Here is a 25,854-nt window from a genome sequence, read left to right on the forward strand (position 1 = left end):
TTGGAAGTATTAAAAATATATATATAAGGTAGTCACACTTTCATTATTGAAGCAGAATATTCATCCTTTAGGATATGAAAGTTACATAATTTTATTACCTGAGAAGTTACTAGTGTTTTATTTGGTTGTCTTGGCCTCTGTATTACACAAAAATTAGTGCCACACTGATTCATAAAATTTAGGCATTCAGAAAGCTATATTATAGGTAATGGAAATATGTTTTCATACTATACAAATAAACAGCAACTTGTACTGTTCCTGTAGTCTTTTCTTCAGGATATAAAAATTCCTGATTGAAGTTGCTGTTCCTGAATATTAAAAAATTATGTGTACCTGTTGTTTTGGGGGTTTTAAAAGTTATTTTATCAGTAAATTCTCAATTTCTAGCAAAAAGTGATAAATCCTAGGCAGCTACTTGAAAAAATATTTTGAACTATACTTCTGAGTAAAGACATTTCTCTTATGAGTAATTTTTTTATTTAATCACCCAACTCCACTGCAGTGTAATTGATTCCAACTTAATGGTAACCCTCCCAGGTTTCCAATACTGTTAAGTCTTAATGGGAAGAGAATGCCCATCAGTTGATACAAACACCAACTTTTCTCTTAGTAGCACAATATGCAATGAACTGTGCAACAAGAGTTCCTTAAAAAAATACATAATTTTAAAATATATTTTTATCCTAATTTTTTACATAATTTCTCAGCGACTTTATTATTGAAGCTACTGAAACTTCCAATCATTGTTTTGTGCTGTAGAGTCACTTACAACTCATAGAGACTCTGTACAACAGCTCTGAACCCTGCTCTATTCTGAGCCAACCTTATTGTCTCTGACACCTACCCCTATTCAAGTCACTAAATCATTCCATCTCATCGGGGGACGTCTTCTCTTGTGCTGTCCCTCCACTCTCCCAAGCATGATATCCCTCTCCAGGACGAACCTGTTTGTTCTCCTAGCAATTCATTGTATATTCAATACTGTGATCCAGCACCACCACTCAAAGGCGCATCAATTCTCCTTCTATCATGCTTAGTCATTGTCCAGCTTTTTTGACACATAGCAAGTAATTGTGAAGACCATGACTTTAGTTTCCAGACTGACATTGCTGTTCTTCAATACTCTGGAGAGATCCCTGACAGTGGATTTTCCAAAAGCAATTAGTTTTATTTCCTGGCTATTTGTACTGAGAGTTGTTGATTGTGGAGCAAAGCAAACTAAAACTGTTAACAATCTCAATCTCTTCACCATCTGTCATGATACTAATTAGAAATTTTGCAAATTTTTGTTTCAGTGAAAGTTTATAAAACAAACTAGTTTTCTATTCTACCTTTCATACACATTTTGTTTCATGACATTGATCTTAGTATCCACCCTCTTCCTACTCTGATTTTTGTTTCCATTAATCCTTCCATCCTACCTTATCTGTGGGCACATGCTGTCCTTTTATATGGTTGATCTAAGAAGTAAGTGTCTCCCTAGAACTGTTGATTATTGGACTGAAAGTTGAACCAAAGGAGTAATTTTTGCTATAGGTTTGAAGGGTAATTTAAGGACTATTGGGGATTACAATCTTTATAATATCAGTAAGTCTAGCCATTTTTGTTATATTTTATTCCACATTTTTCACCCATTCTATCTAGGACCACTTACTGTAATCTCTTTTAGAGTGGTTTGCAGTGGTAGCTGGGCACCATGTTTACATTGGAAGTTTGTATAGCAAATGGAATTATCATTTTAAGATTTTTATAACTTTATGCCAATGGTTTAAAATTTTAACAATGTGTTAGCATTCTTGTTTCCATTCTGTTTCTCCAATCTAGCTTTCATTCTTTTCTTTGCTGCCTTTGTTGTTTTGTTACATATAGTTCATCCTTGAAGGAAACACATTACCCATGAATGATACTGTTTATTTTATAAGCAGTGTATTATGTGGCTGAATGATGCCCTGTTGAAATTACTTCAATTCCATGGCTAAAGGTCATTTTATGGTGATAGTTTCAGGGGTTCCCCTCATTACTGGTATGATACTTAGCCTTTTTTAGAAACTTGAATTTTCTTCTTTTTTTCCTCTATCCAAGAACCTTCTATTGTGTCCCTAGGCAGAATGGTAGCTAAGTGTTAGCTAACACTGCTAGTAGTTAGTTTTTCTGGTCTTAGATAAAGCCATAGTTCATGTGGCCTCTTAGTCCTATGCGTTAGTTTTTGCTTTGAGCCTCTGAGTTCCTTTATGGTCTTTAATTCCATACCAGTAGAAACCAGTAGTTCTATTTCACATGGCCACTCACAAGCTTTTAAGCCCTCCAGATGCTACTCAACCAAACTGGGATACAGAACATGAATTCATTTATGAATTAATTATGTAAGTTAATTTGTCACCTGAGATGATCCTTTTTGAGCCAAAATTTGAATCTCCTAAGACTTTAGACCCAGAAAATACAACCTTTCAGATGTTTTCATTATGTCTAGAATACATTCGTAATTGTGACCCTCTCTTTGACTTACCAGGAGCCCTAATGGTGTAGTGCATTATGTTTTGGATTTGAGCCAAAATCAGTCAGGGTTTGGTTTTGATGTTCTTTATTATATGTATATAAATATATAAATAATATACACATATACACAGATGTACACACAAGATGCTCTCAAAGAATTGGCAAAAACAAGGCCCCAGGAATTGATTGCATACCAGTTGACATATTTCAACAAATAGATGCTGCCCTGGATGTGCTCACCAGGTTGTGCCAAGAAACCTGGAGGACAACCACCTGGCCAACTGACTGGAAGAGATTTTATATTTGTTCCCATTCTAAAGAAAGGTGACCCGGCAAAGTGCAGAAATTGTCAAACAATATCATTAATATCACATGCAAGTAAGATTCTGCTGAAAATTATCCAGAAATGACTAGAACAGCACATCAACAGAGAACTGCCAGAAGTGCAGGCCTAGTTTAGAAGAAGCCATGGTACTAGGGATATTAATGTTAGAGGAATCTTAGGTGAAAGCAGAGAGTACCAGAGGAATATTTGTCTGTGTTCCATTGACTAGGAGGATCATAACAAACAAGCTGACACAGAAGAATAGGAATCCCAGAACACTTGATAATGCTTATGTGAAACCTATACTTGGGCCAGTAGGCTGTAGTCAGAACAGAGTAAAGAAACAGTGCATGGTTCATAATTGGGAAGGATGTATGCCAGAGATGTGTCCTATATCCATCCCTTTTCAATCTATATGCAGAACAGATTATCTGGGAGGCTGAGCTCTATGAGGAGAAATGTGGCATCAGGATTAGGGGAAGATCTATCAACAACCTGCGTCAGGCAGATGACACACTCTGCTTACTGAAACTGAAGACGACCTGAAGCACTTGCTGCACATGGTCAGACTACATACTTCAATATGGATTGAAGCTCAAAATAAGTAAAAAAAAAAAAATTTTCACAACTGGGCCAGTTGGCAACATCATTATAGATGGTGAAGAAATTCAGATTATTAACAGCTTCAGTTTGCTTGGCTGCACCATCAATACTCTTGGTACCAGCAGCCAGGAAATAATATACTGTCAGGCACTTCTCCAGAGTATAGAAGAGCAGCGATGTCAGTCTGGAGACTAAGCTTTGCATCAGGAAGCTTCACAATGGCTAGGGATGACAGAACTATTGATGCCTTTGAATCAAGGACTGCTAGTAGAACAAACAGGTTCGTCCTAGAGAGGGTGAGACAAGGGTGCTCCTTGGAGGCAAGGATTGATTCTAAAGCTTTGTCTGACATCATTTGGGCATGTTGCAAGGAAGAACCAGTCCTTGGAGAGGGACCTCATGCTTGCGAGGGCAGAGGGACAGCGCAAGAGAGGAAGACCCTAGACGAGATAGATTGATTTAGTGACTACAGTAATGGAGGTAGGTGTGTCAGAGACAGTAAGATTGCTACAGGATAGCGCAGGGTTTAGGGTTGTTGTATATAGGGTCACTATGAGTCGCAGGCAAAATCATCGTTACTCAACAATAGCATATACCTTGATCAAGTTGATCTGACTTCACCCCTAGTTTTGGTCTTACCTTTTTCATCACCAAGCCTACCAAGTACCTGTTATCTAGAATGTTATCTTCCTCAGCACCACAGTTTGTCTGTCTGTCCTTTTATGGCAATTACTTTCTGTCTTTTAGCTTTTGTAAATTATGATTCAATGAACAAAGGTGTGTGTCTAGTCATGTCTATTATCTCTAGAATACATGCCAAAGAGTCAGATTTCTAGATACTAAAATAGTGAATCTTAGCTCTTTGAGCAAGTGCCATTCTGTTTTCTATAGTCGTTATAGCCTTTTCATGGTCTTATTTTTTAATTGTTCTAAAATAATAGCTGAGTATCAATTTGAGTGTGTGTGTTTGCATTTTTGTTACTAAATTCTTAAACATTCTCTTAAAATACTAATTTCTGTGTGGTCATTATAGTACCATTCAAAATATTTTTTGTTATCTTCATATTTAGCCACATAACAATAATATGAATAAATAAGATTTTCTAAAAGTACACATAAGAAGGCTGACTCAAGTAATTATCTTTTATTACCTTTTGCAGTCTTACGAAGGCTAGAGTTAAAATCATGATCTTTTTCTTTTAAAAACTGGTGTTTTGAATGGAAGTTTACAGAGTGGATTTTATTTGCTCCACCTATTCATGCAGTTTGTTTTATATCATTATTAAGAACTCCAGATTGTGATTGCACTCTCTGATTCTTAGTAGAACCATTATTTTTTGACAGTTCCATTCTCTTTGCATCATATGCTTCTGGGAGTAAATTTGTTTTTTATGAGTATTTGATTTGCTATTTTTAATAATTAATTCATGTGAAAGATTTCATCTCTTTTCCATTTTTGTATTTTTTCTGATGAAATGAAACTTCATTAAGACTGAATTTCATTGTAGGAGAATGGTTACCAGTCCTTCTTGAGCAGTGATGATCAGTTGTTTATCTATGAGACAGCTGGAGTGCTGATTGTCAACAGTGAATATCCAGCAGAAAGGAAACAAGCATTAATGAGGAATCTGTTGACTCCACTGATGGAGAAGTTTAAGATCCTATTAGAAAAACTGATGCTGGCACAAGATGAAGAAAGGCAGGCGTCTCTAGCGGACTGTCTAAACCATGCTGTTGGATTTGCCAGGTGAGTGTGATCTGCAGTAAAATCATAATGGTTTTGTTTACACAAAGCCTGTTATTTGAATCTTTTAGGATTGTGCACAGATAACATCTAAAATAAAATTGTCCAAAGAGTTATCTGAACATTTCTCTTTTAAAGCAGTGAATTAGAAGATTTAGCAGAGATAATTAGGTCCGGTAACATTCTTCATTTCTGCCTTGACAACTAAACGTAATCTTTAAATAATCTAAATTCTGTAGTATAAATTAAGAATTTATTTAGGTGGTTAACTAATAATCTTTCATATACTAGTGACTAATTGGGACATCTTGGATAGGTCTTGGAGACGACTTTTTTGTATTGTACCCTGAAGACACCAAAACCACTTTTCTACCTATACAATAGCTAGACAAAAGATTATTAATTAGAAGTTGTACAGAGAAATTATTATAAAGAATTCTTAAGAGAAAGATAGAAATTATATCAATAACTTGGGTCTAAACATTTTTAAATTTAAATTAGTAACTTGAAGATTGTACAGCTTAGTCATCATCATCATACAAGTGGATTTTTTTGCCTGTTATTAGAATTTTAGTAAAATATATAAATAGAATTGCCATTATAGATAATATGTTAACCAAATCATATTAATTTAATTCCATTTGCACTCTTGCTTTGGAAAGGTAAGTGTAAGCAGTGGTTTACAAATAACCATATAAGTAAAGCGGGTCATAATTATGACATGAAAAAGAAATAATTGAGTCTTTGTCAGTACTGGAATTTATTGTGCATTGCTTTTTATTACTTCATTGTACTTTTAAAGAATGTAGTTCTAACTAGTCTGGTTTTATTTATGTAGTCGAACCAGTAAAGCTTTCAGCAACAAGCAGACTGTGAAACAATGTGGCTGTTCCGAAGTTTACCTGGACTGCTTACAGACATTCTTGCCAGCCCTCAGTTGTCCCTTACAAAAGGATCTTCTCAGAAGTGGAGTGCGCACTTTCCTTCATCGGATGATTATTTGCCTAGAGGAAGAAGTTCTTCCATTCATCCCATCTGCCTCAGAACACATGCTCAAAGACTGTGAAGCAAAAGACCTCCAGGAGTTTATTCCTCTCATCAACCAAATTACAGCCAAATTTAAGGTGTGGTAAACTTTAGATTCAATGGCACCTAACAACGTAAACCTTCAGGGCTCACTTACCAGGTGTTGGTAAGTTGGTTGGTCTTGTGCTGTCAAATTGGAACTGACCTATAGGTGACCTCCCAACGTGTTTTCATCAACAGTAAATGCAGAAGCATACTCACTCTTCGCCCACAGAGCAGCTGGTGGATTCAAACCTCCTGCCTTTGGGATTGCTGCTCAGCTTCTTACCACTCAGTCACCAGAGTTCCCTCAAACTAGGCGGAAGCTAGCTAATAAGTGACTAATGCTTATATAATCAATCTGTATTCAAGATCTGTCAAATATTTTTCCCTACATTATCTCATTTGATCTTCCTAACACCTATTGTTAGGACTCATCACAACCTTATAGGACAGAGCAGAACTACCCTAGAGTCTCCAATGCTATAAATCTTTGTAGAAGCAGACTACTACATCTTCCTCCCACAGAACTGGTGTACTTGAACTGCTAAACTTTTGCTTACCAACCAGGAATTAAATTGTGTCACCAGGGTTTCTTCATAACCCAGAAGTAAAAAACTGAAGTATAGAAACCTTAAGGAAATTGCCTCGAATAGAGACACACACACACACACACACACATCTATAAAATCTGAAAACTTCATCATTAATTTAGCAGAATTCATTTCTTGAGGGTTTATATTTGAATATATTTTATGGACATATTCCCTTGTAAAATGTTTGATTTTAAGTTTCTTAAATCTTTCTAAAGTAGTAAAAGTTGTTTCTAATCTTCAGATACAGGTATCTCCGTTTTTACAACAAATGTTCATGCCTCTGCTTCATGCAATTTTTGAGGTATTGCTCCGACCAGCAGAAGAAAACGACCAGTCTGCTGCTTTGGAGAAACAAATGTTGAGGAGGAGTTACTTTGCTTTCCTGCAAACTGTTACAGGCAGCGGAATGAGTGAGGTCATAGCAAATCAAGGTGGGAAGCCTTGTGGTGTCTTCTGTTGTTTGCTTCTTGTCACAGTTGTACAGCTGTGTGAGCAGGAGGTAGCTGAAGGGAGCACTAAGTTTCTGAAGTGATTGTATATTGGCTTCTAGAATGACAATTCATCATTGGGAGGGTGAAAAGCACATTCACTTAGAACAACCATGAAACTCATTTGTATTGAAGTTTGTTTTTTCTTTCTTTCTTATGGGCAGTGTCTTTTGGTTTTTATTAGTAAAATTAGCATAGTTAGTGGTGGTCACTAAAGAGAACTGACCTGACAATGAAGTCCTCATGGTCAGTTTACCATTTCAAAATTAAATAGGACTGTATGGAGAATCCTACTTTCAAGTGAATATTGAATTTTTGTCATTTTACTCTTAAAGTTAGAAGCCTATTTAATAAAAATCTAAAAGTGATCTTACTTAAATTTTTAACTTGTTAGTTAGTGTATATGAATCAGAGCTTTAGATTGCCTTTTACCTTTTTTCCTTTAAATTAAAATTTTTCTCTCTTCAGGTGCAGAGAATGTAGAACGTGTGTTGGTTACTGTTATTCAAGGGGCGGTTGAATACCCAGATCCAATTGCACAGAAAACATGTTTTATCATCCTCTCAAAGTTGGTAGAACTCTGGGGTAAGTTTTTTCTCAGCTTGTTTCCTATAACATTTAGCAATGAAATGTAATCCTAGCCCCAACATGGAAGCAAGAACTGATTTTTCTTGGTGGTAAATTAACTAAATTTTGTTTCTGTTTTAAGACAATGTTACTTGCAATATCTAAAACCTGAAAGTAAACCAAATGAGCCTCAACAGGCAAATGGAACAATCATCGCACATTCACACAATGGAATACTATTAAATAGTCAAAAGGAGTGAATGATAGATACAATAGCATACATTTATCTAAAAATAGTTATGCTTAGTAAAGAAATTAGATATTTTAAAGTGTATATTCGGTAATTCTACTGATATAAAAATTTTTTAAATGCAACCCAGTCTGTATTAACAGAAAGTCACTAATTATGTGGTGAGGAGAGTGTGGAAGAAAGGGATCACCAGAGGGGCATAAGGAACTTTGGCAGGTAGTAATTCTGTGCCTTAACTTGATTGGGGTGAGTCTCAGAGGTTTTTGTCGTTCATTGCCTTCAAATGGATTCTAACCTTTGTGTGCAGAGTAGAACTACTCTACAGGTTTGGGGGTGTTTTGTTGTTGAAGATATATACACCAAAAGGACAAGTTTCTCTCTAACCATACTCTTAATGCAGTTTTTCTATCACTGTAAACAGAACCTTAATATTTCATAAGCTATAGCTTCTTATTATCTCCCTCTTGCCTCTGGTAACTACTAATAAACTGTTGTATAAGTGAATTCATACAGTATTTGTACATTTTTTTTTATTAGTTTGACTCGTAGTCTTCAAGCTCCTTCCATATTGAAGCCCATATCAAGATTTTATATATTCATTTGTATCTGTGCACTACTTTTTATCCTACTACTACTACTATTTATCCATTCATCTGTTGATTGGCATTTAGGGTTTTTCCTACCTTTGGGCAATTGCAAATAATACTGCAATGAACATGATCTCTGAGTCTCTGCTTTCAAATGTTTTGAGCATATATCCAAAAGGAGTGGCATTTCTGCTTTATGTGGTCATTTTTTTTTAAGAACTACCATAATGTTTTCCATAACCATTGTAATAGTTCACATTCCCACCAACAATGGATAAAGGTGCCAATTTCCTTGCCATAAAAGGGGTTTTTTTAAATTGTTTGTTGTTGTTTTATAGCTTTTGTTTATTTATTTGTTACCCAAATCATCTTAGTCTTCTTGGTGGGACTTCATTGGTATTGAATTAACTGATATTAGTGGTTTTGACTGGCATATCTTGAATGGGATAACAACATTGATCATCTTTTCATATGTTTGAATGTTGTCTAGTATAATACCTCTTCAGGTTCTTTGCTCATGTTGTTGCTGAGATATAGATATATATAAAATAAAGGTACTGTGCTATTATTTTCATTGGACATATGGTTTCTAAAGGGATGCAAAATTGCTGCATGGAGCTGTTTGTGATGATGGTGCTAAGGATGCTACTGATAAACATTGTTTCATGACTTCCTAGAGTGGTTCACACGAAAGGTGAAGGGATCCTCCCTCCTTCGTTCTATGGGTCGGGAAAGAGGAGCCTTCAGCCATTCATTGGCTGTTATGTGGCTGTGCTGTGTTCCAGTATGTTGCTTCCAAGTTGGTGCACCTCACCTGTGACCTTTCATGGCAAGTGGAGTCCATGATCTCCAGAGTCACAAATATTGTCGATTTGAAAACTTCTTTTTTGGTTGGCATTGAAGGTTCACTCAGAGGCTTTAGTTTCTGTAGAATGCTATTGATTTGCACCTGTATTCTACCCATGCTAACTTCACTGCCTGGAGAGGTAATTTTTGCCTTTCCAGTGATAAAATGATCTACTATCTCTTAAAATACAAAAACCACAGTGAATGCCTCTGAGATGGATATTTATAACATAACCTTTATCAGAAAAGACTGCAGAGCTGAAAGAGGATGATGTTTGTACACAGCCATAAATTCACTAACGAAGATTCAGAAGGAAATGCTGCCTGAGCAGACCTGCCCAAGCCAGGAAACTGATGAGAACCAAAGTTAGAATATCAGCATTATAGTAACCTTTTACAAGGAGCTGATTGCTCCTTTCTTGAGAATGAATGAATTGGGGTATGAAGAGTAGGGTTTTGTTTCTTGTCACACTTACTTTCCAAAGGATTTGTGAAGCAGTTTAGAGAAGATGAGAGGAAACTAACAAGGCTTTTATTCAGGTTTCATAGCTGTTTCCTTTATATTGCTTTAGCTTTTAACTAATTTTAGAATATTTCCAAAAGCATTTTGACTCTTAAGGTTTAGGAGGCAATGTTCTATGTGTGCCTAGGATTCATTATTGCTATGAAAAACTGCCATGGAGCTATGATAGCCTCATTGCACTGCCAAGCCAAAGCCATGACATGGTTTAAATCCACCAGCTCCACAGAAGAAGGATGGGCAGTTTCCTCATGTAAGATTTATCGCCTATTAAAACCTGCTTAATGGTCAGCCGTGAGTCAGTTCTAACTCAACAGCACGTAATAGCAACAAAGATGTTAGTTATGTGCCGTCTAATCACCTGCAACTCATAGTGACACTATGCACAACAGCTCTGAAGGCTGCACTGTTCTGAGCACTGTTCTGCATTGTTCACTAGCTCTTGACACACCTACCCCAGTTGTCCTAGTTACTGTATCAATCCACCTTGTCTAGGGTCTTTCTCTCCTGTGCTTCCCTCCTCCCTTCCGAGTATCACGTCCTTCTCCAAGGACCAGTCCCTCCTGGCCACATGCCCAAAGTATGTGAGATGGAGCTTCAAAATCCTAGTCTCCAAGGAGAAACTTGGTTTCACCCTCTCCAAGACAGACCTATTTGTTTTCTTGGTGGTCCATGGTATGTTCAAGACTCAGCAACAAAGATAGTAATCATTTTATCAAAAGGTTGGCACTTCAGATCTACGAACCACTTTTTGATAGGATAAGCAATATCCTCACTCAGGCAAAGATTTATGGCTTTGAAAACTCAGTGGAAGGACACTATGATTTGGAACCTACTCAATGACAGTGGGTTTGTTATTGAGAATATACATAGCAAACCTATACCATTTCAACAGTTGCTGCATGTACCATTCCGTGACATTGATCATATTCTTCAAGTTGTGGAACTTTTCTCACCCTGCCTTACTAAGCTTTTCCTCCTCCATTAACATAAATTAATTGTCTTTAAGATTCCTGTCTAATCTTTTGAGTTGCTGTTGTCAACTTGATCCTGTTTAGGTTGTTTTTGTTTTTTTTCTATAATTATATTTTATTAATTTTCATAAACATTTACAGAGATTTTGGGCTTCCACTCATTCATTGTTGCACTATTCTCTCTACCCTCCTCCCAGTTTGTTCTTGTCCAAATGCCACAGTGCTTGTCAAAGCCAGTTCTGATTAATCTTCTTTGTCAGTGTATCCTTTGCCATTCCCTATCACTCCTCCCTGAGAGAGACTTCACCCTGAGTCATAAGGAAAAGGGGACGGCGTATTCTCTTAGCTACTTCCTGCTGAAAAGGGACGCTGTGGGTTTCAGGGTGAAGATCTTCTCTCACTACTCTAAAGGGCCCCTTTGGCAGTAGGAAACACATAGACTATTATGGAGATTGATTTTGGAATTCAGATGCACTCTTATTGATTGTGCTTGGCTGTACATGTACATATCCTTCAAGATGTATCATGGGGGTGTTGCAACCTAGAAGACACAAATTTGACTAACAAGTTATAAGTACATGAGTCCAAAAATTATGGAAAAGTAAAAGAAAAGATTCTTTCATTGTTTTACAAACCCTCCCCCAGGTCCCCTCCACCATGCAGCCCTCGCTCTAGTCTCCTGTGATGACAGAAATACCCAGTTACATCTCTCTTTTAAATGGTTCTCTCCCTCCTCTGTTTCAGTGCAGTATACATTATTGAACCCATCTTACTCAGTCTCTCCCCAACCCCAAGGACAGTCCCATTCTACAACAATGGCATCAAGTAATATTTGTCCTTTTGTGACTGGGATATTTCACTCAGCATAATGTTCTCCAGAGTCAACCATTTTGAATAATATTGCATGAGTTCCTTGTTTTTTAATGCAGCATAGTATTCCATTGTGCGAATATACCACAGCTTCTCTAGCCATTCGTTTGTTGATGGTAGGTTGTTTTTAAATGAACATAAGGAAGACTTGTTTAAAAATAGTTAAAAGATTTTTCAGAAATTTCTAGTTTAAAGATTATCTTGGAGCTATGGCATTTGTCCAGCATTTATAACTCCAAGAAGTCTTTGATCTATAAACACTCTATTTTGTCCTTGTAAGAATGGGCAATGTGTAACTGCTAATCTACTGTGAGGGCAGATAATGCCCCACATTTCAAGCTAACATTCCAGCACCAGCCATCCTTCGTATGGTACTTCTTTACTGAGTTCAGTAATTCATTGCAGTGAACACACTGCTCACAAACAGTCCTTACAGTTTGGGAATTTATGGATGAAATGTGACAACTTAGTGATGAGATTTGGAAACACTTAGTATTTCTGTCAGAACAGCTTCTTTTCAGGAATACTTTCAAGCAGGCTACTTGCTGACTCTTGGCCTTATGGCCTTGGCTTCATCTGTTTTGTTTCAGGCAGATGTTACAAAGCTTACTGAGTTCTGTCCCCCAGAACACATAACCTCCAGCTCTGCATCCTCACCAGTAAGCCTTAGCCTGAAGGCTGCAGGCTATAGCACCATGGGTTGGGCATAACTAGGTCTCCTGGCAAGAGCCCAAAGGTACTCACTCTGCCAGCAGATACTCAGCTTTTGCTCGCTGAAGCAGGAACCAGCAGCTCCATCTCACACCAGTCTGATTCTCTGTTGCCACTATACCTGCCATCTAGGCTGCCATGTCGTCATGTCCTGTCTCTCCCTCTCTCATTCATTCACAGAAAACTACACTCCAGTCTGGTTATGCTGATCTCTCTGGTTCTTCTTTCTTGATGGTAATGAGATTCCCATTTTCCACCTCTGGACCTGCTCTATTTAAACCTGGCAGAATGGCAAAACAGATCCACACATTAGCATTTATACACGTAATGTGTATTATTCTACCTGGCCATGTGATAAAAGTAACAAAATGGTGGCTTAGAATAATCACATCAAATAAGTTACCACAGTGGGCCTACTCTGAGAAGCATTCTAGTATGGAATCTTTTATCAAATGTTCACCAGTTGTTACCAGGGCCCATGTGGTTTCTTCTAGTCTCATGGCAAAAGAGACAGTTATTCATGGAGGCAGTTAGCCACACATCCCAGTCTTCCTCCTATTCCTGACTCTCCTTCCTCTGTTGTTCCAGGTGAATAGAAACCAATTGTTGTGCCTTGGATGGCTGATTGCAAGCTTTTAAGACCCCAGGCACTATGCATCGAACTAGGAGGTAGAACAGAAACACTAAACATATTATTGGTTGAATTAACTGGCATATCCCATGAAACTATGACCCTAGATCTCCAAATGAAGAAACCAAATCCCATGAGTTTTTTGGTTGTATATAAGCAGCATCAGTAAACTACTCTCCCCTCTCCCCCGTGCATCATTGTTAAATAAATGTACAACTTTTGCCAATTAAACTTTTTACATATGTATTGATAGCAATTACAGTAATTGGTTCTGCAACTCTACACTTAACCAGTACAATGTCCTACCCCCATTCACATCCCCTTCCCCTGCCTTTTGGCTCCTGGCAACCACTAATAATCTTTGGTCTTTATACATTGGCATTTTCTTGTCTTTTTATATAAGTGAGGCCCAGCATTGCTTGTCCTTTTTTTTGATTGGTTTCTTTTACTTAATGTCTTCAGCTCCATTTATACTGGAGCATGTATCAAAACTTCAATTTTTCCTACCACATACTAGTCCATTTAATATATGTATCACATTTTGTTTATCCATTTATCTGTTAATGGACATTTAGATTATTTTCTCCTTTTTTCTCTTGTGACTATTGCTGCAATGAACATTGATAAAATAGATTTCTTTTTGAGTATGTTTTCAGATCTTTTGGGCATATCTGGTTATAAGGTAGTTCTATTTTCAGCTTCTTGAAGAATACCCACATTGTCTTCCATTTTCATTCCCACCAGCAATCACTAAGGATTCTAATTTCCCCATGCCCTCACCAACATTTGTTATTTTTCTGGGTTTTGTGCTTTTGTTTTTTTCCCGTTTCTAAGTCATCACAGTGGGAGTATAATGGTGTCTCATAAACGCTTTGATTTTCTAATTTGTGGTGAGTTATACTTACCTTTTTGGCCCAGCTTGCTTGTGGCTAATGATTGTCCTATTTGGTAAAACATCTAATCAAGTCATTTGCCCATTTTTTTTAAGTTTATATATACATAATAGACTCTTATTGGGTATCTAGTTTCCAAAGATCATCTCTTAATCAGTAGCCCTCTTTTTACTTTCTTAGTAAAGACTTTTGATGAACAGCTTTTTAAAAGAGCCTATTTATCTATTTTGTCTTTTGCTGTTTGTGATTCTCTTTTTATATTAGGTAATCTTGCTAAAAGGTAGGCTTGGCAGTGTTGCCACCTGCATTTTCTTCTAAGACTATATGGTTTTTTCATATTTCAGTTCTTTATCCATTTTGCATTTTATTTTATGTGTGATAATGAGGCATGATTATGTTTCATTTCTCTGCATGTGGAAATCCCATTTTTCCAGGACCATTTAATGAAGAAACTCTTCTTTCCCCTTTGAATGGGCTTAGCGCCTAGGTCAGAAATCCATTAACCAAATAGGGGTTTATTCTGGATTCTCTCATTTCTATTCCATTGGGCTATGTATCTGTTGTTATGCTAGTTACCAGGCTGTTTGTATTACTGTAGCTATATAATATGCCTTTCCTTTCATATAAGATGAAAAATTGAATTCTCTTAACAGGAGGTAAAGATGGACCAGTGGGATTCGCTGACTTCGTTTATAAGCACATTGTCCCTGCATGTTTCCTCGCACCTTTAAAGCAAACCTTTGACTTGGCAGATGCACAGACAGTATTGGTAAGCACCTAGGAGTTTTTGTTCACTTTGTATAACTTTCATGTACTTTAATTCACAGGATCTTCTTCAGTGTCAAGTCAGCTGCACTATATTTCTTTTTTTCCCCTCTTAAATTTGAAAATTAAATTTATTACTTAAGAAGTTGCTGTCTTTCATGGATTCTTGAAGAATCCGAGTGAATATGTGATTTAGCTCCTCCAACTTTACCAACTAAGACATTTTCATAAAAGACAATGGAGGCTTTTAACACTTATTTCTTCTACTTATTTCTATTTCTTCAACTACTACCATTCTAAAACGTGTACCTAATTATTTTTTCCCTAAACTAAAACAGCTTGCTTTCATGGTAGTTTCCTCAAATTTCATATCATTGAATACTTAATTTTTAGTTATTGACACTTTCCACTTTATAACAGCTAGATTCCCACCCCATTTTGGCCAATTACATTTTTCCACTTGCCTGTTACCTTTCCTTTGCCCATTCCTTTTTGGAGATAAATGTTACTGAGCATTAACTAGATAAAGAAGTTAGATCATTAAGCAAGACTTAACATATTTAAATGTTTAAACTTGTTTCTGACAGGCTTTATCTGAGTGTGCAGTGACACTGAAAACAATTCATCTCAAACGGGTAAGCTTTGTACCCTATACTGTTTTGTTTTCATTTGATAGATAATGTCCTTAAGAACTATAATATCTCTTATAAAAATAGCTCTTAAATTCCAATTTTTCTTTTTTTTTAATATATGGAAGAAGGCATGCAACAAGAAGATTATAGTTTGATAAAAATGTATTAAATCTGAACCAAAACTTCCAGATTTTTCCAACTTCCTAGTGTTAGAAATTATTAGAGTGCTTTTGCAATTTAGAATATACTATATATCCCTGTTTTGGAGTTAAATCTGGCTGGTGTAGGTTTTTTGTGGGTTGGTTTGGGGTTTTTTTGGCCATGTTGTAATGCTTTAAGTATGTTTTATAGGCTGTCTATATTTAAAGGTAAATGTTATTTTACAAAAATTTTGGTCTCCATTTTTCCTCAAAGTTAGAATTCCAACCCAACACTGGCATTCCTGCACAGCTTGGTGGTACACAGAATGAAAGCATGAGGAAGAATAAAGAAAGATTAAAAGGAATGTAAAAGGGACTTGAGAAACTTTTAGAAACATTATTGCTGCTTCTGACTTGGGAATAAGATACCCTTGGAAGGGTCAGTAAATTGTAGCCAGGACCCTTGTGTTAGAGGGTTGAGAGTTAAGACTGAAGAAGAAAGGTAAAGAAATCAGTCCTTGGAGTTTTGGAGTCATAGCACTACATACATATAGACAGATAATTTTTTGAACAGAAAAAAAATAAGTCATTTTTTTGTATGCATGTGTTATTACAGTTTTTATAAGTATAATTATCTTCATTTTTCAGGGACCAGAATGTGTTCAGTATCTTCAACAAGAATACCTGCCCTCGCTGCAGGTAGCACCAGAAATAATTCAGGTAAGTGTGGTCCTAGTGACTTTTCAATTTGAAAACTGATTATATAATTAGATCTAAGAACACAACATGTAAACATTTCTTCGTTCTGCATATATACTTCATTGACACTACATTTTTCAAATTGTGCACCCATTTTTACTCTCTTTTAACGAGTTCTTCCACTACTTTTAACATAATGTAATTCCCTCACACCGGCCTCTGGTAAGGAACACTGGTGGCTCTGCGGTTAAGGCCTTTTTCTGCTCACTAAAACATTGATGGTGTGAACAGACTAGTTGGTCGGAGGGAATGTAATTGCTGGGTCATATGATGCCATTAAATTTTGATTATAGAATGCAAAAATACATTCAATATGATTTTTTTTTTAAGCTAAAGAAGCTTGCCGCATGCTTTTAAAATTGACGACTATGCTTAGAAACACATTTGCGGCAACATTTTAAGGGGTCTTCCGGCAGGATTCCTTGGTCTGCAGAGAGAAATAGACCAGGGAGATACCTGCCCTAAGGTGGATCAGGGCAGGTTTTATAGTAAGGGTCTTTAGGGAGGGAAGGGAGGGACATTTCATTGTGGTTTAGCCAGGTGGGTGGTCTTCTAGGGAGGAAAGGGAGGGGTACTCCATGGTAATTTAGTCAGATGGGCTAGGCTGTTCACTTCCTTGGTTGACATGTTGTTATTCTTTAAATCTTTCCTTCTCTCATTGACCTTGGTCTGGGCCTGACCTTCCAGCCTCTTTAGGGGAAAAAAAGGGCGCCCAATATTTTACTGTGTATAGAATAGCACATCTACTTAGCCTGGAGACCAGACTTTAGCAAACAATGTGAAATTAAAAAGGATAAATTGGTTTCATTTTTATGAATCTTTAAAATAAATGTAGATTACCTATCATTGTAAATATAGGCCTCGGATCAATAACATTAGCATTATTTGTACAAACACACACACAGAGAAAGAAGCTCTGGCAGCAGAGGGGTAAGGAGCTACTCTGTCAACTCTAGGTACACAGTTCAAACCCACTAGTTGCTCTGTGGGAGATAGTTGAGCATTCTCCTCAAATGCAGTTTACTGCCTCTTAAAACCCCTTGAAGGGTCAGCAGTGAGTTGGTTCCAATGTGATGGCACATAACAAACACATGCACAAAAACATTACAATTTTATATATGCTCTTTAGGTCAGTAAAAAAATTCTCACCACTAGACTGATAGGAAACATCATGATAGATGGAGAAAAGATTGAAACTAAACTGTCAACAACATCTTAGATCCACAATCAATACATTTGGTACCAGCAGTTAAGAGATCAGAAGATAGATTGCAGCTGGAAAGTTTATAGTCAGGGACCTCCCCAAAGTACTGAGGAGCAATGATGTTAGTTTGAGCTCTAAAGTGCTGATTCAGACTCATCTTTTCAGTCAGCCACTTGTTATGTATCTGAGAGCTGGATAGTGAAGGAGGATGGCAGGAGAAAACTGATGTCTTTGAACTGTGTTGTTTATGGAGAATAACAAAGATCCCATGGATTGCCAAAAGAACAAACAGATAAGTCATGGGAAAAGTGCAGCCAGAGTGCTTCTTGGAGGCAGGGATGGCGAAACTTCATCTCACATGCTTTGGGCATGTTGCTAGTAGAGGCTATTCCTTGGAAATGGACATTATGCTTGGAAAGGTGGTGGAACAATGAAGGGAAGAAATACCCTCAACCAGGTGGTTCTGGGATTCCCACTATTCTCAAGGTTAGCCACAGTCTGTTGTGATCCACACAGTCAAATGTCTTTGCATAGGCAAGGAAACACTGCACATTCAAAATCAGGAAAAGAGAGCATCAAGGATGCATCCTGTCTCCGTTCTTTTTCAATCTATATGCGGAACAGATCATTCAAGAGGCTGGGCTTCATGAGGAGGAATGTTGCATTAGGATTGGTAGAAGACTCATCAATAAACTGCGCTATGCAGATGCCACAACCTTGCTTGCCAAAACTGAGGAGGTTTGCTGCAGATGGTCATGGACTGCAGTCTCCAATAGGGATTGAACCTCAACATCAAAAAAACAAAGATTCTCACCACTGGGCCACTTGGAAGCATGATAGATGGAGAAGAGATTGAGATTAATAATTTCAGCTTGCTTGGTTCCAAAATCAACACACTTGGCATCAGCAGTCATGAAATCAAAAGACAACTTGCATTGAGTAAGTCTGTTCTTAGTGACCTCTCCAAAGTGCTGAAGAGGAAAGATGTCAGTCTGGAGAGTAAGGTACACCTGATCCATGCCATCGTCTTCACAGTTACTTGCTAGTCAGTGGAGAGCTGAACAGTGAATAAAGATTAAGAAGAAGAATTCATGCCTTTAAATTGTGCTGAAGAAGAGTGTTGAACATGGATTGTCAAGAGAACAGTTCTGTCTTAGGGTGAAACCAAGTTGCTTCCTGAAGGCAGGGATCTTAAGGCTCCGTACCACGTACTTAGAGCATGTTGCCAGAAGAGATTGGTCCCTGGAGAAGTTCATCATGTATAGAAGGGTAGAGAGACAGCGCAAGAGAGGAAGACCCCAAATGATAAGGATTAACACAGTAACTGCTAATGGGGATAGGTATGTCAGACTGGCTCAGGATAGGGCAAGGTTCTGAGCTATTGTGCACAGGATTGCTATGACTCGCAAGTGGCTCAGTGGCACACAACAACAATCATGGTCTGGAGCTCCCAGGCTAAAATGAGAATCTATTGTATACAGAAATGTTAAAGTCACAGTGCAGTTGCCTGCCTCCTACAGCCAAACTCTGAGGTAGAATGGGGTGCAACAGCAAGAGGTTTATTAAGGAGTTGTGCTGCCAACACAGAAGTAGGTGGTTCAAATCACCAGCTAATCCATGGGAGAAACATGAACAGTCTTCTTCCAGTGATTAACACACTCTGAAAAACCTGCTGTAGGGTCAGCTAGGAGTTGATCCTGACTTGACAGCACATAACAAGGACATATAGAGAACCAGGTGTAAGCATCCCACACCTACCTCCCCATCACGAAGATGGAGAAGGGAGGAGGGTTTATAACAAAAGTATATAGATTGCATCTTTGTTTCCCCAGGGTACCCTAGGTGAGAGTCAAGTCCTAGAAATACTGGCCTATTCATACTGTCATCCTAAGTAAGGATGGTTGGCTCCTTCCTGTGTATTACAAAGGCAACTTTACATGTACCCATTGGAGAAAGCCAGCAAAGAACACTAATGGAGAAAGAATTAGTACTTCAGTTTACAAAGTGGCTAAAATTAGTGGGAAGCAGAAATTTCTTTTTTCCCAGTCTATTAAACCTCACATATACTCAGTGACAATTACATGCTTGTTTTAAAAAAACTTAAAATGGTATTTTATAAGTGAGATTGAAAAATTTGAATGAAAAATGGGATTTTGTTAGATGCCACTGAGTCAACTATAAGTCAGTGACCTTTGAACAGTAGATCAGATCCCTGCCCTATCCTATGCTATCCTCATCATTTCTGATACACTTGAGCTCACTCTTGAGTCACTGTCAGTCCATCTGGTTGAGGGTTTTCTTCTCTTTCACTGACCCTCCACCTTTCCAAGCATAATGTCCTTTTCCAAGGACCAAGTCTTCCTAAAATAATGCCCACAATAAGTAATATGAAGCTTCACCAACCTTGCCTTCAAGGAGTACTGTGGCTGCACTTAGACATTTTGTCAGTCTGTACTTGAAGGATATTCAGTACTCTTCTCCAACACAATTCTAAGGCATCAATTCTTATTCTTACATACTTAGTCATTGTCCTACTTTCAGATGCATAACAGTAATGGAAAAGATGGCTTGAGTCAGATGAACTTTAACTGTCATCATTCATCCTTAAAACCCTAGAGAGGTCCTTGACAGCAGATTTTTCCAGTGTCAAACTTCTGATTTTTTGACTGCTGGTGCCAAGGGTTTGATTTTGGATCCAAGCAAAATTGTTCACAACTTCAGTCTTTTCTCCATCAACTCATGATGTTGCCTATTGGTCTAGTAAGGATTTATGTCTTCTTGATGTTGAGATTTAATCCATATTAATAAAGACATTTTATCACAAAAAACTTTGTGGATGAGTAACATTGACAAGAATGGGAATCCCAGAGCACGTAGCTGTGTTCATATGAAATTTTTCATCTAGACCAAGAAGGTATTGTTCAGACAAAACAAAGGAACATTGTATGGTTTAAAAATCAGGAAAGGTGTGTATCAGGGTTGTATATATCCTCTTTCCTTACCTATTCAGTCTGTAAGCTGAGCAAATAATTTGTGAAGCCAGACTTGGTAAAGAAGAATCGGAGAATCAATAACCCGTATTATGCAGATGACACACTTTCCTTGCTGAAAGTGAGGAGGACCTGAAGTATTTATTACAGAAGATCAATGACTACACCTTCAAAATGGATTGCATCTCAACATCAAGAAAAGAAAGGTCTTTGCCACTGGGTAAATGCACATCATCATGATAGATGGAGAAGGATTGAAACTGTCAACAATTTTGTCTTACTTGGATTCACAATCATCATCCTTGATATCAGCAGTCAGGAGATCAGAAGATATATGGGACATCTGCAGAATAACTGAAGAGCAGTGATGTTAATCTGAAGTTTTAAGGTGAGCCTGATTCAGGCCATGGTCTGGTCAATCAATTAATTGCTTTGCATCTGAGAGCTGGACAGTGAATAAAGATGATAGAAGAAAAATTGATGCCTTTGAACTGTAGTGTTCAAGTAGAGTACGGAATAGACTATAGACTGCCAAAAGAACAAACAGGTATTGTCTTGGAAAAGGTGTAGCCAGAGTGCTCCTTGGAGGCAAGGATGACAAAGCTTCATCTCGTACTTGGACATGTTGCTAGGAGTCTATTCTTTGGAAAGGGATGCTTGGGAGTGGAGGATCAGTGAGAGGAAGACCCCTCTAATAAGACAGTGACTGCAGCAATGGCTCATGTCTATCTGAGATTGTGAGGATGGCACAGGACAGGATGGGTCACTATGAATCTTATTCAACTCAGTGGCACTTAAGAGCAACAATCATATTGAAGGCTGTAATCTTGATTTTCTACAACAAGTGCTTAAAGTCCTCTTCCCTTTGAGCAAGCAAGTCTGTGTCCTCTGCATAATTCAGGTTCCTGATGAGTCTTTCTCCAATCCTGATGCTACATTCTTCTTCATAAAGTCCAGTAGATCACCTCAAATAATCTTAAATTTTTTTTTTTAAAATAATGCTGCTATGATCATTGGTGTACAAATCTCCATTTGTGCCTAGTTTTCATATTCTCAGGGCATATTCCAAGTAGTGGAATAGCTGGGTCAAATGGAATTTCTATGTTCAGTTTTAAAAAAAAAATTTTTTTTTGCGTGTGTATACCATCATTTCAGATCTGACTGGTACAGGACGCGATTGCCCCTCTTTCTCCAGCAGAGCATCTGGTGGATTCGAACCGCATACCTCTGAGATTGCAGTGCAGCTTCTTGCCATTAGGCCACCAGCACTCCCTTAAGAATTTATTCTTAATGTATTTATAAATACTAATTTCATGGTCTTTAACTTTGGAGACATTGATGACCTTTCTAAATTATGTTAACATCAAAATATTTAAGTAGTATTATATTAATATACAATACGTATCAATATATTTAAGTAAAATAATAATAACTTATCAAAAAACAACTGGAACAGCACACCAACAGAGAACTTCCTGAAGTGCAGGCTGGATTTAGAAGAGGCTGAGGCACAAGGGATATTATAGCTAATGTCAGATGGATCTTGGCTCAAAGCAGAGTACCAGAGTAATGTCTGTGTTTCATTCACTATGCAAAGGTGCTGTGTGGATCACAACAAACTGTGGCTGAATCTGAGAAAATGGGACACTTGATTGTGCTTATGTGAAACTTTTACTTGGACCAGGAGGCAGTTGTCAGAACAGAGAAAGGAAACACTTCATGGTTCAGAATTGGGAAGGTTGTGTTTCAAGGATGTGTCCTATGCCCATATCCCCTCTATATGCGGAACAGATAATATGGGAGACTGGGCTCTATGAGGAGAAGTTTGGCATCAAAATTGGAGGTAGACTCATCAACAGTCTGCATTATGCAGATGACACAACTAGTTGAAATGAGGAGGACCTGAAGTGCTTGCGGCAGAGGGTCAAGAACTGCAGCCTTCAATACGGATTGAAGCGCAACATCAATAAAACAAAGATTCTTAGCACCGGACTGACTGGTAGCATCATGATGGATGATGAAGAGATTGAGATTGTTGACAGCTTCAGCTCTACAATCAACACTCTTGGTACCAGCAGCCAGAAAATTAAAAGACGAATTGCCATGGGAAAGTTTGCTCTCAGAGGCCTCTCCTAGGTTCTGATGAACAATGATGTCCATCTGGAGACTAAGGTATGCCTAACAAAGGCCATGCCCTTTGCAATCACTTGCTATGCATCAGAGAGCTGGACAATGACTAAGGATGACAGAAGGAGAGTTGATGCCTTTGAGCTTTGGTGCTGGTGAAGAGTATTGGATATACCATGGACTGATAGAACAATCAAGTTCGTCCTGGAGAGGGTGAAGCCAGGCAGCTCCTTGGAGGCAAGGACTCTGAAGCTCTGTCTGACATACTTTGGACATGTTGCAAGGTTGGATCAGTCCTTGGAGAGGGACAGCGCAAGAGAGGAAGAACCTCAATAAGATGAATTGATTCCGTCACTGGTGTAATGGGGATAGGTGTGTCAGAGACAGTAAGACTGGCAAGGGATAGAGCAGGGATTAGGACTGTTGTACATGGGGTCATTATGAGTCGCAAATGACTCAATAGCACATAACAACATCATCAACTTTGAAAAAACAGAAATACACCATTCAGTTAGCACAGCCAACATTCTTTCATATTGCTAACTGAATAAAAGTTGTTGTGTTTCTGTTTGCTATTGTAGTGCAAAATCAACAGTGTTCCATATGTTTGATTTGCTATATATCTTAATGATTTCCAGTATCATCAGTCCCTTCTTCATTTGGTTCTCACTCCTCTGTGTCACTTGATTCACTGGAAGGTCTCCCAGAGACTCAGACCAGGGGAATGACTCATATGACTGTAGGTATGCAGGCCAGTTTTGCAGTGAAAGCAAGAGTCACAGAGAGAGAGAGAGCTAGGGCTCACTCAGGTCCCATGAGCTTATATAATCCTCTAGTGGGGTTTCTAGTGTCTAGTATCTCATTTTAATACAATGAATACTTCGGCACAAAATAAACAGTTAATCATGGCTAGGAAAGGCATTTTGAATTTTAAACTTGATACCACAGATATTTTTATTGTAAAAGAAATTTCTAAGGATGCCAAGATTTCTGTGTCATGGGGTTTTTTTTTAAAAAAAATTTCCTCTGACAACACACTTTTGCAGACACCTATTGAAGAGAATTCACTTTTGGTTTCTGTTTAGTTGCTGATTAGTTGCTTTTTTCTGGGTGTGAGTGACTTTTGGCCAAAGGAACCCCATTCTCAAAAGTTGAAAGCCTTGAGAGTTTGTACTGCAGTTACAGCATTTATCTTTAAAAAGTACTTCATTTTAAAATGCTATATAAGTTTGAGGTGAGGAACTGTTTTGGGTTGATTTTGATAAGTGAAAGGTTATAAGAATAGTTACATTTGAGTCAGTACAGATTTAATACAAATACACATTTGTTTTTTTCTCTCTCCTCTCAACTTCCTACTTGCCAGGAGTTTTGTCAAGCGCTTCAGCAACCTGATGCTAAAGTTTTTAAAAATTATTTAAAGGTAAGTTTTGGAACCCTTCCATATCTTTATGCAATAAGGTATATTTCAGAGTAAAAAAAAAATACCTGGATACTGTGCCATACTGTCTTTTGGCCTACTAGTACTTACTTTTAGGATCCGTTTGTTCTAAAACCTGCTCCTAAGACTCTGTAGTAACTTATGTTTCTGTTGTCTGAGACTAGAAAGTTAGGCATGCATATGAATGTGTTCGAGCCTCAGTATATTTGTATGAAAATGTTAGAATTTTGTAATTTGACCATCAGAGGCTTTTTTTACATTAATAAACCTCTTGAATTTAAACTGGTAATCATCTCTCCCAGTAGTTGTTGTTGTGGTTATTTGCCTTCGAATCAATGATGACACTTAGCAACTCTGTGAACAGCAGATCTGAACCATGTCCTGTCCCGTGTCATCCTCATGATCTCCCAACACGCCAGAACCCATTGTTACAGTCACTATTAACAGTCTTATTAAAGGTCTTCCTTTCATTCTTTGACCATTGTTGCCTCTTAAGTTAGCAAGAATAAACTGAATATTTGTTTCATAGTTAAAATTAAGTCTGTGAGTCAGAACTGTCATATTTTCGCATAATTAAGTCATTCAACATGTGTGGCTGCTTTTTATAGATTATACTAAATGCTAACTGCTGGTTTCCCCTTGCAACAATGAGCTAGCTATCTCAAAAGTCATATATGATAGGATGATCATTATGATTATTAATATTATGATCATTAATATTCTGTCCATGAGTAAGTATTACAACTCACGGCTTGAATTTGTTATTCAGTTCCTTCAGCTTAAGAAATGCTGACAAGAGTTTGGCTCTTTTGATTTTCTGACTCCAAGTCTTTGCACATTTTATAATATTTTGTTTTGTCTTCCTGAGCTGCCCTTTTAAATCTTCTGTTCAGCTCCTTAATTTCTTCCCTTTGCTTTGGCTTCGCAGCACTCTAGTGCATTATTCAGAGTTTCATCTGACATCCATTCTGGTCTTTTCTTCCTCCTCTGCCTTTGTAATGACCATTTGCATTCTTCATGAATGATATTCTTGATATCCTCACACAACTCATTTGGTCTTTGCTCACTGGTGTTCAAGGCCTCAAATCTGTTAATGAGATGGTTTTGAAATACAAGTGGGAAAGACTGAAGGTCAAATTTTGGTTCCTGTGGATTTTTTCTTCAACTTGAGCTTGAACTTGCTTATGAGTAATTGGTGGTCTGTTCCACAATCAGCACATGGCCTAGTTTTCACAGCTGATTTGAGCTTCTCCAGCAATTCTTTCCACAGATGTAATCAATTTGATTCCTGTGAATACTATCAGGTGAAATCCAGATGCATAGCCTGCATTTGTGTTTCTTATAAAAAGTATTTGTAATGAATAAATCATTGAATGTGCAGAATTCTAGAATTCTATCTCCAGCTTCATTTCTGTCACCAGGTCCATGTTTTCCAGCTACTAATGGTTCTTCGCTGTCCCTAACTTTTGCATTCCAGTCACCCATTATTATTAATGCACCTTGATTGCATGTTCGATTGATTTCTGACTGGAAAAGTTTGTAGAAATCTTTTATTTACTCATTTGGCTCTAGTTGTCTGTGCATATATTTGAATGATAGTGGTGTAATATTAATTATTGTTGTTGTTATGTGT

The 25,854-nt window shown here is 37.6% G+C and overlaps 1 protein-coding gene across 1 annotated transcript in view; it reads left to right on the plus strand.

Moving 5' to 3' along the window:
* The window catches only part of XPOT (exportin, tRNA), a 56,940-nt gene that overhangs the window by 27,028 nt on the left and 4,058 nt on the right, over positions 1-25,854 (plus strand). The window contains exons 17-24 of the mRNA XM_006886052.1: positions 4,933-5,171; positions 6,007-6,292; positions 7,071-7,260; positions 7,786-7,902; positions 14,820-14,935; positions 15,519-15,566; positions 16,352-16,423; positions 24,147-24,203. Coding sequence (XP_006886114.1) covers positions 4,933-5,171; positions 6,007-6,292; positions 7,071-7,260; positions 7,786-7,902; positions 14,820-14,935; positions 15,519-15,566; positions 16,352-16,423; positions 24,147-24,203 — 1,125 coding nt within the window. The remainder of the gene's footprint in view (positions 1-4,932; positions 5,172-6,006; positions 6,293-7,070; positions 7,261-7,785; positions 7,903-14,819; positions 14,936-15,518; positions 15,567-16,351; positions 16,424-24,146; positions 24,204-25,854) is intronic.

Source organism: Elephantulus edwardii, unplaced genomic scaffold (assembly GCF_000299155.1).
Source record: "Elephantulus edwardii isolate Elephantulus edwardi_28Jun2011 unplaced genomic scaffold, EleEdw1.0 scaffold00047, whole genome shotgun sequence".
NCBI classification, from domain to species: Eukaryota; Metazoa; Chordata; class Mammalia; order Macroscelidea; family Macroscelididae; genus Elephantulus; species Elephantulus edwardii.